The sequence below is a fragment of the Hyla sarda genome, chromosome 10 (genome assembly GCF_029499605.1).
Source record: "Hyla sarda isolate aHylSar1 chromosome 10, aHylSar1.hap1, whole genome shotgun sequence".
In the NCBI taxonomy this organism is placed as follows: domain Eukaryota; kingdom Metazoa; phylum Chordata; class Amphibia; order Anura; family Hylidae; genus Hyla; species Hyla sarda.
This window is the reverse complement of record NC_079198.1, coordinates 125469685-125486989: the sequence shown is the minus strand read 5'-3', so window position 1 is coordinate 125486989 and position 17305 is coordinate 125469685. Positions and strand designations below refer to the sequence as shown.

At 44.8% G+C, this 17305-nt stretch overlaps 1 protein-coding gene across 3 annotated transcripts in view; it reads right to left on the bottom strand.

The window, feature by feature from the left end:
* The window catches only part of ROBO4 (roundabout guidance receptor 4), a 101407-nt gene that overhangs the window by 20233 nt on the left and 63869 nt on the right, over positions 1 to 17305 (bottom strand). For 2 of the 3 annotated variants that reach the window (XM_056544125.1, XM_056544127.1), the window contains exons 13-17: positions 16582 to 16721; positions 14326 to 14661; positions 11563 to 11664; positions 4843 to 5002; positions 1991 to 2188 (exon numbers count right to left, since the gene is read on the bottom strand). In XM_056544125.1, the coding sequence (XP_056400100.1) occupies positions 1991 to 2188; positions 4843 to 5002; positions 11563 to 11664; positions 14326 to 14661; positions 16582 to 16721 (936 nt within the window). The remainder of the gene's footprint in view (positions 1 to 1990; positions 2189 to 4842; positions 5003 to 11562; positions 11665 to 14325; positions 14662 to 16581; positions 16722 to 17305) is intronic. The other variant, XM_056544126.1, reaches the window with a different exon arrangement.

Sequence of the window (17305 nt, the reverse complement as noted above, 5' to 3'; positions counted from 1 at the left end):
CCCACAAATTCATCAATATAGGGTGATCAGGAACTTACAAATTTATCAATATACATTGAACAAAAACCTACAAATCTATCAATACAGAATATTTGGAACCTATAAATCTATCCTATGAATTAATGGTGATCAGGTACCGACTAATTTATCAATATGGGGTAATCTGGAACCTTCCAATCTAAAAAAAAACAAACATGGTGATCAGGAACCTAAGAATCTATCAATAAAGAGTGATTAGGAACATATGAATCTATTAATACAGGGTGATCAGGAATCTATCAATAAAGAGTGATCTGGAACTTATGAGTCTATCAATACCGGGTGATCAGGAACATGTGAATATATTAAAGGGGTATTCCAGGAAAAAACTTTTTTTTTATATATCAACTGGCTCCAGAAACTTAAACAGATTTGTAAATTACTTCTATAAAAAAAATCTTAATCCTTTCAGTACTTATGAGCTGCTGAAGTTGAGTTGTTCTTTTCTGTCTAAGTGCTCTCTGATGACACCTGTCTCGGGAACTGTCCAGAGTAGAAGCAAATCCCCATAGCAAACCTCTTCTACTCTGTGCAGTTCCTGAGACAGACAGAGATGTCAGCAAAGAGCACTGTTGCCAGACAGAAAAGAACAACTCAACTTCAGCAGCTGATAATTATTGGAAGGATTAAGACTTTTTAATAGAAGTCATTTACAAATCTGTTTAACTTTCTGGAGCCAGTTTATATTAAAAAAAAGGGGTACTCCGGTGAAAAACTTATATATATATATATTTTTTTTAAATCAACTGGTGCCAGAAAGTTAAACAGATTTGTAAATTACTTCTATTAAAAAATCTTAATCCTTCCTGTACTTATTAGCTGCTGAATACTACAGCGGAAATTATTTTCTCTTTGAAACACAGATCTCTCTGCTGACATCACGAGCACAGTGCTCTCTGCCGACATCATGACCACAGTGCTCTCTGCTGACATCTCTGTCCATTTTAGGAACTGTCCAGAACAGCATATGTTTGCTATGGGGGTTTCCTTTTATCCTGGACAGTTCCTAAAAATGGACAGAGATGTCAGCAGAGAGCACTGTGCTCATGATGTCAGCAGAGAGCTCTGTGTTTCAAACGGAAAAGAATTTCCACTGTAGTATTCAGCAGCTAATAAGTACAGGAAGGATTAAGATTTTTTTAATAGAAGTAATTTACAAATCTGTTTAACTTTCTGGAGCCAGTTTATATATATATATATATATATATATATATATATATATATATATATATATTTTTTTTTTTTTTTTTTTAAGTTTTTTCCTGGATTAACCCTTTAATACAGGGTGATCAGGAACCTAATAGTATCAGGGACTTCAAAGAGAAGGAAGCATATTACTATAGGGGATCCCAGGCGCTGTAGTGTGAACAGCAGATAGCAGACAGGACTCTGGGAATACGGCAGCGTTCACAGGCCGATTGCATAAACTGATGGATTACGCTACAACTTGGCAGACGATGCCGGGATGAGCCGTTCCACATTGTGCCCAGTCTGCAATACAGGAATCGTTCTGCGATCAATACATTTCCAGTAAATTCTGCAGCGAGACATTAGTTCAGTCATTGATTGACTATAGAAAAAAAAATCACCCAAAGCGAAAGACGGGCGGAAAAGTGCCGAGCCAGCGCAGCCATTACTAATTGCGAGGAGTAATCATTGCGGCGATGAGCCACGAGGCCTCAGCTATAATGTGTGGCGTGATATATTAACTCTTGGCACCGCAGGGAAGATATTTCTCCTGCTGTAAGTTATGAGCCTCATTTTATGGCGGTGCAAAGTATAGCCACCTTTCTAGGGCCTTGATCTCCAACCTGCGGCCCTCTGTCGGCTGCAAAACTACAACTCCCAGCATGCCCCGACAGCCTTCGGCTGTCGGGGCATGCTGGGAGTTGTAGTTTTGCAACAACTGTAGATAGAGGTCACATGACCATTAAAAATGTGCTCAGCTCACCTGGTGCGATCTTCTTGTTCATTAAACTCCAGGTAATGGGCCACATCATCTGGAGTGAGCACGGTGTCATCGTGGACGGACAGCGAGACCGATGACGTGTGTCTGAAGAGCAAAGAGTCCGGCGGAGACTTCTTTTTACTGAACTGGCATGGTTTGGGACCACTGTCCGATTGTACCTCTGCTGCCATTTTAGAGATCCTACAAGGACAACACAATATTAGGCAAGTTGGACAATTTGAGTGTTATCCTTTAGACATGTACTCACTATTCTGCTGGTGAGGTCACTGTGTACATACATTACATTACTTATCCTGTACTGATCCTGAGTTATATCCTGTATTATACTCCAGAGCTGTACTCACTATTCTGCTGGTGAGGTCACTGTGTACATACATTACATTACTTATCCTGTACTGATCCTGAGTTATATCCTGTATTATACTCCAGAGCTGTACTCACTATTCTGCTGGTGAGGTCACTGTGTACATACATTACATTACTTATCCTGTACTGATCCTGAGTTATATTTTGTATTATACTCCAGAGCTGTACTCACTATTCTGCTGGTGGGGTCACTGTGTACATACATTACATTACTTATCCTGTACTGATCCTGAGTTATATCCTTTATTATACTCCAGAGCTGTACTCACTATTCTGCTGGTGAGGTCACTGTGTACATACATTACATTACTTATCCTGTACTGATCCTGAGTTATATCCTGTATTATACTCCAGAGCTGTACTCACTATTCTGCTGGTGAGGTCACTGTGTACATACCTTACATTACTTATCCTGTACTGATCCTGAGTTATATCCTGTATTATACTCCAGAGCTGTACTCACTATTCTGCTGGTGAGGTCACTGTGTACATACATTACATTACTTATCCTGTACTGATCCTGAGTTTTATCCTGTATTATACTCCAGAGCTGTACTCACTATTCTACTGGTGAGGTCACTGTGTATATACATTACATTACTTCTCCTGTACTGATCCTGAGTTATATCCTGTATTATACTCCAGAGCTGTACTCACTATTCTGCTGGTGAGGTCACTGTGTACATAAATTACATTACTTATCCTGTACTGATCCTGAGTTATATCCTGTATTATACCCCAGAACTGTACTCACTATTCTGCTGGTGAGGTCACTGTGTACATACATTACATTACTTATCCTGTACTGATCCTGAGTTATATCCTGCATTATTCTCCAGAGCTGCACTCACTATTCTGCTGGTGGGGTCACTGTGTACATACATTACATTACTTATCCTGTACTGATCCTGAGTTATATCCTGTATTATACTCCAGAGCTGTACTCACTGTTCTGCTGGTGAGGTCACTGTGTACATAAATTACATTACTTATCCTGTACTGATCCTGAGTTATATCCTGTATTATACCCCAGAACTGTACTCACTATTCTGCTGGTGAGATCACTGTGTACATACATTACTTATCCTGTACTGATCCTGAGTTATATCCTGTATTATACTCCAGAGCTGTACTCACTATTCTACTCGTGAGGTCACTGTGTACATACATTACATTACTTATTCTGTACTGATCCTGAGTTATATCCTGTATTATACCCCAGAACTGTACTCACTATTCTGCTGGTGAGGTCACTGTGTACATACATTACATTACTTATCCTGTACTGATCCTGAGTTATATCCTGTATCATACTCCAGAGCTGTACTCACTATTCTGCTGGTGAGGTCACTGTGTACATACATTACATTACTTATTCTGTACTGATCCTGAGTTATATCCTGTATTATACTCCAGAGCTGTACTCACTATTCTGCTCGTGAGGTCACTGTGTACATACATTACTTATTCTGTACTGATCCTGAGTTATATCCTGTATTATACCCCAGAACTGTACTCACTATTCTGTCTCCTGTCACAGCTGAATGTTTGTAGCAATTATATCAAATGCAGAGAATCCTTAGAAAGAGATGCCAACCTAGATATATATGAGATAGATAGATATGAGATAGATAGATAGATAGATAGATAGATATGAGATAGATAGATAGATAGGATAGATAGATATGAGATAGATAGATAGATAGATAGATAGATAGGATAGATAGATATGAGATAGATAGATATGAGATAGATAGATAGATAGATAGATAGATGAAATAAGACCACAAAGCCCTTAGTCAGCCAACTCCATATATCCACTTAAGATTTTTCCACATAGAATTGAATGATAAGATGACCAGGTGCTGCCCCCTGGTGTCTGACCTGTTGTGCCCTATATCTAGGCTCATTGGGGAAGATTTATTTGAAGAGTACCTGATGCATTGATGCTTTCTTTACAGATGACTATTGTGTAGCACTTTTACAAAATTACATTTATTTTATATTTGGCGCTTATATGCCTGAACGAGGCGCCGTTCTCCCCACAGTATATAACTAAGAAATATGAGATGAAGCTTCCTGCTCCGTCTCCACAGCTCCCGTCTCCAGTGTCAGACCCAGTGTAATGTTATTCTACGGCGCTGGAGACGGGCACTAAGGAGACGGAGCAGGAAGCTTCATTGCATAGATATATACGGGAGCGAGAACGGCGCCCGCTCAGAAATTCAGGCGCCAAGTTTAAAATGAAAGTCACAGTGCGATTTTTCATAAAACTAAACACGTTATTGGAGGAAGGATACTTGTGCAGAGGAACAGTAATGCAGTTACCCATAACAATCAGGACTTTTCAAAAATAAAAGAAGCAATCTGATTGGTTGCTATGGGCAACTGGTTAACTTTTCCTCTACAAAATCATCTATGATGATTCCCCCTGATGTCTACAGGGTCTCCAGGTCTCCATAGCTTACGGTTTGTCCTGTCGGCCTCTGTTCAGGTCTTCTTCGGGTGGAGGCGCCGGGGGTGGGGGCAGGGCGCTGCTGTACGGCAGGAGGTCCATCACTTTCAGGGATGTGGTGTAGTGGAGGATTTTAGGATTGCTGAACGTCTTCATCACTTTTGTATATTCTGCTGAGGAGGGAAATTCACTAAAATTTTATTCAGTTCAGGGTCATTGCTGAGTAGTGTTGCTTGCAAATATTCGCAATTCAAATTTTATTCACGAATATCGCATATTGGCGAATTCACGAATATTGCGAATATAGCACTATATATTCATAATTACAAATATTTGTATTTTTTTCGCATATGCGAAAATATATGTGCATATTCGCGAATATTGAGTCCTCCCTTATTTAATGGTATAGGGAACTGTGACTGGTGCATTAACTATGTGATTGTTTGCCCATTGAAACCAATAAGCCCATTGTGGTCTATGGGGATCTCACGGCATGTAAAACAGTAAGATAAGCAGGACTGTCTCAGCAGCACGGGGTTCGAGTCCTGGGGTGGGACAGAGTTTTACAGTGTTGTGGTTTAACTTTACTTTCCTGGAAAAGCTGCTGCATTGCCCATAGCAACCAGATTGTTTCCTCCATTTTTCAGAGGCCTTTTCAAAAATGAAGGAAGCGATCTGATTGGTTGCTATGGGACAACTGCACAACTCTTCCTCTACACTGGTTTTGATTAATCTCCCCCCATAGCGGGAGATTTATCAAAACCTGTCCAGAGGAAAAGTTTCTGAGTTGGCCATAGCAACCAATCAGATCGCCTACTTCATTTTGCAGAGGCTTTGTGAAAAATGAAAGAAGCGATCTGATTGGTTGCTATGGGCAACTTTTCCAGGAAAGTAAAGTTAAACCACAACACTGTAAAAAACTCTGTTCCACCCTGTGGTGGTCTCCCATCCACTCTCCTGCCAAGAAAGTCCTGCTTAGCTTACTGTTTTACATGCCATGAGATCCCCATAGACCACAATGGGCCTATTGATTTCAATTGGCAAAACATCACCGAGTCAATGCACTAGTCACAGTTCCCAATACCATTAAAGAAGGGAGGGCTCAATATTTGCGAATATGCGGAAAACCAGTGTAGAGGAAGTTGTGCAGTTACCCATAGCAACCAATCAGATTGCTTACTTCATTTTTGAAAAGGCTTCTAAAAATGAAAGAAGCGATCTGATTGGTTGCTATGGGCAACTCAAACTTTTCCTCTGGACAGGTTTTGATAAATCTCCCTCTATGGGGAGATTAATCAAAACCAGTGTAGAGGAAGAGTTGTGCAGTTGTCCATAGCAACCAATCAGATCGCTTCTTTTATTTTGCAGAGGCCTTGTGAAAAATGAAATAAGCAATCTGGTTGGTTGCTATGGGCAACTCAGCAGCGTTTCCTGGAAAGTTAAACCACAACACTGTAAAACTCTGTCTCACCCCGGGCCTCAAGCCTGTGGTGGTCTCCCATCCACTGTGCTGCCAAGACAGTCCTGCTTATCTTACTGTTTTACATGCCATGAGATCCCCATAGACCACAATGGGCCTATTGGTTTCAATGGGCAAAAAATCACAAAGTCAATGCACTAGTCAAAGTTCCCTATACCATTATAGAAGGGAGGGCTCAATATTCGCAAATATGCGAATATATTTTCGCATATGTGAAAAAAACTAATATGCAAATTTATGACGAATATTCGTCCATATATTCGCGAAATATCGCGAATTCGAATATGGCCTATGCCGCTCATCACTATTGCTGAGTATACATATTACAGGACAGGACAAAGCACAGATACAGATCTCTCTATATATATCTCCTGTACTGCTGGGGGTCCATACATCTCTCTGTATATATCCCCTGTACTGCTGGGGGTCCGTACATCTCTCTGTATATATCTCCTGTACTGCTGGGGGTCCGTACATCTCTCTGTATATATCTCCTGTACTGCTGGGGTCCATATATCTCTCTGTATATATCTCCTGTACTGCTCGGGTCCATACATCTCTCTGTATATATCTCCTGTACTGCTGGGGTCCGTACATCTCTCTGTATATATCCCCTGTACTGCTGGGGGTCCGTACATCTCTGTATATATCCCCTGTACTGCTAGGGTCCATACATCTCTCTGTATATATCCCCTGTACTGCTGGGGTCCATACATCTCTCTGTATATATCCCCTGTACTGCTGGGGTCCGTACATCTCTCTGTATATATCCCCTGTACTGCTGGGGTCCGTACATCTCTCTGTATATATCTCCTGTACTAGTGGGGTCCGTACATCTCTCTGTATATATCTCCTGTACTGCTGGGGGTCCGTACATCTCTCTGTATATATCCCCTGTACTGCTGGGGGTCCATACATCTCTCTGTATATATCCCCTGTACTGCTGGGGGTCCATACATCTCTCTATATATATCTCCTGTACTGCTGGGGGTCCATACATCTCTCTGTATATATCCGCTGTACTGCTGGGGGTCCATACATCTCTCTGTATATATCCCCTGTACTGCTGGGGGTCCATACATCTCTCTGTATATATCCCCTGTACTGCTGGGGGTCCATACATCTCTCTGTATATATCTCCTGTACTGCTGGGGTCCGTACATCTCTCTGTATATATCCCCTGTACTGCTGGGGGTCCGTACATCTCTCTGTATATATCTCCTGTACTGCTGGGGTCCATACATCTCTCTATATATATCTCCTGTACTGCTGGGGTCCATACATCTCTCTATATATATCTCCTGTACTGCTGGGGTCCATACATCTCTCTGTATATATCCCCTGTACTGCTGGGGTCCGTACATCTCTCTGTATATATCCCCTGTACTGCTGGGGTCCATACATCTCTCTGTATATATCCCCTGTACTGCTGCGGTCCATACATCTCTCTATATATATCTCCTGTACTGCTGGGGTCCGTACATCTCTCTGTATATATCTCCTGTACTGCTGGGGTCCGTACATCTCTCTGTATATATCCCCTGTACTGCTGGGGGTCCGTACATCTCTCTGTATATATCCCCTGTACTGCTGGGGTCCATACATCTCTGTATATATCCCCTGTACTGCTGGGGTCCATACATCTCTCTGTATATATCCCCTGTACTGCTGGGGTCCGATACATCTCTCTGTATATATCCCCTGTACTGCTGGGGGTCCGTACATCTCTCTGTATATATCCCCTGTACTGCTGGGGTCCATACATCTCTGTATATATCCCCTGTACTGCTGGGGTCCATACATCTCTCTGTATATATCCCCTGTACTGCTGGGGTCCGATACATCTCTCTGTATATATCCCCTGTACTGCTGGGGGTCCGTACATCTCTCTGTATATATCCCCTGTACTGCTGGGGGTCCATACATCTCTCTGTATATATCCCCTGTACTGCTGGGGGTCCGTACATCTCTCTGTATATATCCCCTGTACTGCTGGGGGTCCGTACATCTCTCTGTATATATCCCCTGTACTGCTGGGGTCCGTACATCTCTCTGCGTGATGTCCCAGTATGGGATATTCATCTACAATCCTATCAGCTTGAGTCCCTGCACGTCCCCAGGGCTCACCTGCATTGAACCCCTATAATCTGTATAGTTGTATATTATGTGTAAAGGACCTTTGAGATGGTCACATGGTTATTAATCACATGATAATGGTTGCCACATGTTAAAGTCACATGTTTTTTTACCCAGAGAGCACCATGTGACCAGATGACCCGCAGCTAGCCTATAGGCTCCTTTCTCAGCCCTCCTTTATAAGAGGGGGAGGAGCTACAATCATTCTTCTTTCTGCTGAGGTCAAGTCCAGTCCAGGCATCAACATCTGGAGGCCTCAAGCCTAACCTACAGCCACATGCCAGCAAATCAAGTCTGGAGGGGCAAGCTGTGCATAACTAGCTTGCCCCCTGACTGGTGAGCAGTTAAGGGGTTAAGAAATATACAGGCAAGGTTTTTTAGCCCCCTCCCCCGCCTGTAAAAACTTGTTGGTAACTACAGTGGTATGTCCCATGGGTGGGGGGGAAGGAGTGCACCAATCAGGGGTTTAATAGTTTCCCGGGCTTTCAGGGGCCCTCCCCTGGGTATTTATAGCTGTGGTGCCTCCCTTCCCCCCTCAATCTGCCCAGGACCCGGAGTTTTGCCCTCCCTCCCTCCCTTTTTTGTATCTCTGTTTATTGTAAGTCACAGCTTGGCGGTAAGAAGACGGTGAAAGCGGGGTCAACCCGGGGTAGACCTCCACACAGGACGGTGTGGCAGCACCTCTCGGGTTGGTAAGAAGCCAATCGGTGTCTTTGTTACAGTTAAATTGTTATTTATATAAGTAATTTTATAAATAAAGCTGTGGCCGATCCCCACCCATAAAAAAGTAGAATTGTTGTTGTGTCAGTTATTATTTAATTATTTATTGTAGTAAGGGGGAGGGGTAGTTATAGCCTGCTAGGAGCTAATTGGGTCTCAACAGTCATCTCTGTCTGCTGTCACTATCTTCAGTCCAGTCAAGTCATTATAGTCAGTGTGGCTGTCCTAAAGTCACTGCAAGTCCCAGCAAGCTGTGAGGTCCCGTGTTACTGGTCACCTCTCTGGGATCTTGGCCTAGCTGTAAAGACTGTACCATCTGTCCTCAGTAAAGCTACCGTTAACCCTGACCTGGCCTTGGACTCCTATTTGCCCTGCCTGACTAGGACTAGCTATCGTTCGGGTGGTTCTCGGTAAAACCACGCCCTGGCATCACAAACATTTAGGGGTTAATACCATCTGGCCCTGGGCTACAACATCTGCCCCATACACCTCACATCGCACCCATGTGGCACACACCACAAAACTTTGGCGTCAAGAACAGGATACGGGTGTGTGTCTTAGTCATAAAGCCACAAGTCCTGCCTCCTAGTCTGAGTCTGAATTGTGTCCAGGAGCAATTGCATGCTGATGCGAAAAAGTTTGCACCAGAAAACTGTACGGGACTTTGTCATTGTAATGTGCTTCTACCGTGGCGCTGATAAAGTAGGGAGGGAAAACTGTGCTGTTTATCGTGGAAAAGTCTGTAAAAGTTAAACTGACAATGTGCAAAATCAGAACTGAAGCCATGCTATGTGCCAAAATGTCCGTCATTGTACCTGAAAGGGTTAACCAGTTGGTCGAGAAGTGCGCAAAAGGGTCCTGCCAAAGCCAGCATCCCGCCCCTGGGTGTAGAAGTCAAGTCGCTGTTCCCAGTCCGAGCTGGAACTTGAAAGGTCTGCCCCTTGTTGCCAGGGGGGGGGGGGGGGGGGGCAGAGGAAGAGGATGCACCGCTGAGTCACTTCCGGTCCCAGACCAGTATAAGAAGCAACGCGGGGCCTGACCTCTTCATTTCAACAGAAGTACTGGCTGAGAGCAAGAAGATGGCGGAGGTGCAGCTATCCACATGTGCGAAGAGTCCCAAGATGGAACTGGAAGGCTGACAGATTGCCGCAGCCACGGCACAAGTGTTCCAGGAGTTAGTGGATCCCCTGCACAAGCTCTCCATCGGGGCCGAAGGCATCCACCTGAAAGTGTCGTTGACAGAAGACGATGGAGATAGGGCCGCAACTCCGGCAGAAGATACACCGAGGTCGTCACGAGAGCCTTCGCCGGTGAGGCTGTCACCTCATCACCGGACCTGGGGATCCTGGGCGGAGAGCGACACAGAGGAGTCAGAAGTGAGTACCCTGGCCAAGGCTGCGTTCTCTACCCCTCCATCTACCCCCAGTCCAGAGCCAGGGCCCCAGGTCCAACAGCCCCCAGGGAGGGAGCATCTTCTTCCCCTGCCAGGGAAGTCCCCCAGTCCGAAAGGGCCAAAAGAGAAGCTGAGGTTGCCGCTATGATGGAGGAACTGAGGATTCAGCGAATGGAGAGATATGGGCTGAAGCGGATGCCGTTCAAGGTGCAACAAGAGCAGCAGCAAGATACTAAAAAGTTGGAGGCTCTGTACATCAGAAAGTTAGAGCACCCCCAGGAGGGTGAGCCACTCCTGGAGCGCCGTTGTGCAACAGTAGTCAAGTTTGACAAAGTGAGGGGGTTTGGCACCCTTATGGACTGTCACCACAGGGGCATCCTCCTAGTGAACAGGAGAGCAGTACAAAGGGACTGTCTTCCCCACCTATGCATTCTCTTAAGAGCGGGGAGATTGTAGAGTATACACCTATACAAAGCCTGCCAGGGGAATGGGCAGCAGCTATCACCAGGCCTAAGATGTCTCAGGGTCAGTGTCCAGCACATCTGGAGGCCTTCAGTCTAAATGTCAGTAAGTCAAGTCATCTCTGTCTGCTGTCACTATCTTCATTCAAGTCAAGTCTATTATAGTCAGCGTGGCTGTGCTAAAGTCTGTCAAGTCACTGCAAGTCCCAGCAAGCTGCGAGGTCCCCTGTGTTACTGGTCACCTCTCTGGGATCCTGACCTAGCTGTAAAGACTGTTACCATCTGTCTACCTCAGTAAAGCTACCGTTAACCCTGACCTGGCCATGGACTCTTATTTGCCCTGCCTAACTAGGACTAGCGGTACCACCGTTCGGGTGGATATCAGGAAAACCACGCCCTGGCGTCACAAACATTTAGGGGTTAATACCATCTGCCCCTGGGCTACACCATCTGCCCCATACACCTCACGTCGCACCCCCGTGGCTCACCACATCTGTATCTCCTCTATCTGTGTATCAGTGACATTTCTTGAGGAGTTCTCACCTTTCCCTGCTGGGTTTCCCTCTAAGCTCTTCACACTGGGAACGCTCCCACTGTCTGTCTGGAGATAAGGAGAGAGAGGAGCGCTATTCACATGATGCAGCTCTGCAGGGGAAAGAGAATACACCACGTCATTATCTCAAAAAAGGAAGAACATTGTGGATGTGAAAAAACCTGGAAGATGACAGTGCCCATACTTTCCCTCTCTACAGTATAGCACAGTGCCTGCACCTTCCCTCTCTACAGTATAGCACAGTGCCCACACCTTTCCTCTCTATAGTGTAGCACAGTGCCCGCGCCTTCCCTCTCTACAGTATAGCACAGTGCCCACACCTTCTCTCTCTACAGTATAGCACAGTGCCCACACCTTTCCTCTCTATAGTGTAGCACAGTGCCCGCGCCTTCCCTCTCTACAGTATAGCACAGTGCCCACACCTTCCCTCTCTACAGTATGGCACAGTGCCCACACCTTTCCTCTCTACAGTATAGCACAGTGCCCACACCTTTCCTCTCTATAGTGTAGAACAGTGCCCACGCCTTCCCTCTCTACAGTATAGCACAGTGCCCACACCTTCCCTCTCTACAGTATGGCACAGTGCCCACACCTTTCCTCTCTACAGTATGGTACAGTGCCCACACCTTTCCTCTCTACAGTATAGCACAGTGCCCACACCTTTCCTCTCTACAGTATAGCACAGTGCCCACACCTTTCCTCTCTATAGTGTAGAACAGTGCCCGCGCCTTCCCTCTCTACAGTATAGCACAGTGCCCACACCTTCTTTCTCTACAATGTAGCACAGTGCCCGCACCTTCCCTCTCTATAGTGTAACAGGATACGGGAAGAAAAACGAAGACCCTTTGTGTCATCGCTGCTCGGATGGTCAGAGGTCAATGAAGATGCCAAATGTATGATCCAACGATATTTTATTGAGACACATACATATGGGGGTGATACAAGGACAAGACGCATTTCGGGAGTGAGCCCTCCCTTTCTCAATTGTGGACGTATGCAGACTCTGATTGGTCGCCTGTTACACTCAGTATTCAGCGCGAATGACAAACCACGGAAAACTCATCCAAGCCTCACTTTCAACATTAGCTAGCCCTAGCCTCGGTTTGAGACTGTGGCCACTTTTATCAAAAAGTAACCTCAGTTTGCATTACATGTAGTATATGTTCCCTCCATCAAAATACATTAAGAATGAAACTACTCAGTTTTAATATGAATTTATTATCTCAAGACAACATAATTATTTTATGCTTCTGTTTATTTTTCTGTGTAAGCCAGGAAAATATCACCTTGTAATGTTGCGTTGCTGCATGACCCTTGACCTATGCTAATTTTCTTTGGCGCCATTTTCTAAATGTATATATCCACTTCCCTGCCGTTGGTAAAGTAGACTGCATACGTCCACAATTGAGAAAGGGAGGGCTCACTCCCGAAACGTGTCTTGTCCTTGTATCACCCCCATATGTATGTGTCTCAATAAAATATCGTTGGATCATACATTTGGCATCTTCATTGACCTCTGACCATCCGAGCAGCGCTGACACAAAGGGTCTTCATTTTTCTTCCCGTATCCTGCTCTCTATAGTGTAGCACAGTGCCCGCGCCTTCCCTCTCTACAGTATAGCACAGTGCCTACACCTTCTCTCTCTACAGTATAGCACAGTGCCCACACCTTTCCTCTCTATAGTGTAGCACAGTGCCCACACCTTCCCTCTCTACAGTATTGCACAGTGCCCGCACCTTCCCTCTCTACAGTATAGTACAGTGCCCACACCTTTCCTCTCTATAGTGTAGCACAGTGCCCGCGCCTTCCCTCTCTACATTATAGCACAGTGCCCACACTTTCCCTCTCTACAGTATAGCACAGTGCCCACACCTTTCCTCTCTATAGTGTAGCACAGTGCCCGCGCCTTCCCTCTCTACAGTATAGCACAGTGCCCACGCCTTCCCTCTCTACAGTATAGCACAGTGCCCGCACCTTCTTTCTCTACAGTGTAGCACAGTGCCCGCACTTTTCCTCTCTACAGTAAAGCACAGTGCCCTCACCTTTCCTCTCTATAGTAAAGCACAGTGCCCGAACCTTTCCTCTCTACAGTAAAGCACAGTGCCCGAACCTTTTCTTTCTACAGTGTAGCATAGTGCCAGCTCCTTTCCCCTCTACAGTGTCTCCAACTTCCATGTTATAAGTGCTACTATATATATATATATATATATATATATATATATATACAGCAACAGAATACAGCAGAACACTGCTAGCACAAAGATATAAATGAAACATGAGTATATAGATAAAACATGAGTATATAGATAGAACATGAAAAGCTATACAGCTGTAATGCAATGAATGAAGATATGAAACTATGAAAATATGAGGTACTTAGCTTGCAAATTTGGCGCCAAATAGCGCGAACCTGCAAGCCAGGTTTTTACAATAGTTTGGATCAATAGTGCTGGCCAATTTATCCTTTGGTTATATATATATATATATATATATATATATATATATATATATATATATATAAAGAATAAGACAGCAACGGGGATAGACCTCTGTGCATGTGGTTGCCCAGGCTGCCAGCCCAGGATTACAGTACAGCAAGTCCAAAAATCACCGCACCAGTCAGGTCTTGGATCGTGAAAAAAGCTGGAATTCTCTAGAATTTGGGAATAAAGAATTCAAGCTTTTTTCACGATCCAAGACCTGACTGATGCGGTGATTTTTTGGAACTTGCTATATATATATACAAATTTACCTCTTTTGAGATTGTGGCTCCAGGGCTCCTTTAGGGCCACATTTGGTGGTACAGGGACCACAGGTTTTCCAGGTATCTTGTTTCTTGCAGCCCCATGAGTGAGGTTGTTCGCACTGCCATGACAGTGCAGAAACAGGCTGTGATCGTACAGTCCTAGCGGTATCCCAGACTTAGAACTAATTCCCATCCCGGGGGGCCTGACTGGTGATGAACTCTGGAATGTTGTCAAGTCCTTTCCTGGGGGATCCACATAGAGTGCTCCATACATACTGCTGTCCGGGACCAAGGGGATGATCTGACTGCGGCTGCCCTCACTCTTACGCTCAAAGGAGATGTCTGCAGGAAAAGGAAAGTGTCAGCGTGTCATTATCCTGTACCCCAAGTGTCATTATCCTGTACCCCAAGTGTCATTATCCTGTACCCCAAGTGTCATTATCCTGTACCCCAAGTGTTATTATCCTGTACCCCAAGTGTCATTTTCCTGTACCCCAAGTGTCATTATCCTGTACCCCAAGTGTCATTATCCTGTACCCCAAGTGTTATTATCCTGTACCCCAAGTGTCCTTATCCAGTACCCCAAGTGTCATTATCCTGTACCCCAAGTGTCATTATCCTGTACCCCAAGTGACATTATCCAGTACCCCAAGTGTCATTATCCTGTACCCCAAGTGTCATTATCCTGTACCCCAAGTGTCATTATCCTGTACCCCAAGTGTCATTATCCAGTACCCCAAGTGTCATTATCCTGTACCCCAAGTGTCATTATCCAGTACCCCAAGTGTCATTATCCAGTACCCCAAGTGTCATTATCCTGTACCCCAAGTGTCATTATCCTGTACCCCAAGTGTTATTATCCTGTACCCCAAGTGTTATTATCCTGTACCCCAAGTGTCATTATTCTGTACCCCAAGTGTCATTATCCTGTACCCCAAGTGTTATCATCCTGTACCCCAAGTGTCATTATCCTCTACCCCAAGTGTCATTATCCTCTACCCCAAGTGTCATTATTCTGTACCTCAAGTGTCATTATCCTGTACCCCAAGTGTTATCATCCTGTACCCCAAGTGTTATTATCCTCTACCCCAAGTGTCATTATTCTGTACCTCAAGTGTCATTATCCTGTACCCCAAGTGTTATTATCCTGTACCCCAAGTGTTATCCTGTACCCCAAGTGTCATTATCCTGTACCCCAAGTGTCATTATCCTGTACCCCAAGTGTTATTATCCTGTACCCCAAGTGTTATTATCCTGTACCCCAAGTGTTATCATCCTGTACCCCAAGTGTTATTATTCTGTACCCCAAGTGTCATTATCCTGTCCCCCAAGTGTCAGCGTGTCATAATCCTGTACCCCAAGTGTAAGTGTGTCATTATCATGTACCCCAGTAGAGATGAGCGAACTTACAGTAAATTCGATTCGTCACGAACTTCTCGGCTCGGCAGTTGATGACTTTTCCTGCATAAATTAGTTCAGCCTTCAGGTGCTCCGGTGGGCTGGAAAAGGTGGATACAGTCCTAGGAGACTCTTTCCTAGGAATGTATCCACCTTTTCCAGCCCACCAAAGCACCTGAAGGCTGAACTAAATTACACAGGAAAAGTCATCAACTGCCGAGCCGAGAAGTTTGTGACGAATCGAATTTACTGTAAGTTCGCTCATCTCTACACCCCAGGTTTTAGTCTATACTGTATTTAATACAGTTTACCAAGCTTAATAATTAATCCATATCACATGATTAGCCCCCTAAATCAATAATTTCATTTTACATGCGTTGCCCCCCCTAGTGGTAGCATCTAACTACTGCAGCATTAGCTTATGCAGCTAATTTCGGGACAATGTAAAATATTTCATTACTAAGCAGCGGATTCAGTGTGGGTTAGAATGCCCCATTATTACCAGCCTGACATTCATACAACATCATCGGACAGCACGCGCCCATCAGGATTAGTCATTCACATCCTGAGTGGAATTTAAAGCACAAAATTATCGTCTTCAATTTTTTGGAATAAATCCAAAGAGTCATCTGGAGGGAACAAGGAAAAAAACTGCACAACTCAATAAAAGCTTCTGCAGTGTCGGCACTAACAATTCCCCGAGACACGGAGGACATCACTCACATGGGTGACAAGCAGTATGGCCTCCAGTACAGCCCCCTACTCACCCAGCTATTCCAAAAGCCTGAAAGTCAAAAACCCCTAGTACTGCTACCCCCTTTATACTAGATCCCATCATAGTGGGGGTTACTGGTAAATACATACTGGACTTATGGAAGTCAGCCGTGTCCTTGTTCTCCATCCACAGGAGCTGGCTATTCATGCTGGTCGTGCTGCTGTAGTTTCTGGAACAAGAAGCGGATTTCCAGGTGTTTGAGAGCCATGGGGAATCACTTGTGTCCATCCTGTAGAAAAAAAGCTGGATCAAAATCTGGGGTACCCCAAAACTTTCCACCCCCATATAATATGTGATATTGTGGTGTCCCAGCACCAAAGGCTGTCCTGTGGGCTGCGGATCTCCTCGGGTATGCCTGCTGCTCCTGTGTTGGGCCAATGGTTATGCACTTTATTATATTTGCGGTATTCACTGTATTATTGTATAGTACATGCACTGTACCTTTAAGAAGGAGATGCAGAGTGACCAGGTGACCCCTGCTGCCCAATGGGAACCCCCAAATATAGTGTAGGTGGGGGAGAGTTTCCCCAGTTGCTGTCTGGATTAGATCCAGTCTAGTTCAGTCAGAACTAAGCTCCTGAGTAGAGATGAGCGAACTTCCAGCAATTTGATTCGTCACGAACTTCTCGGCTCAGCGTTTGATGACTTATCCTGCATAAATTAGTTCAGCTTTCAGGGGCTCCGGTGGCTAGAAAAGGTGGATACAGTCCTAGGAGAGAGTCTCCAGCCACCGGAGCACCTGAAAGCTGTACTAATTTATGCAGGCTAAAGTCAGCAACTGCCGAGCCGAGAAGTTCGTGACGAATCGAATTA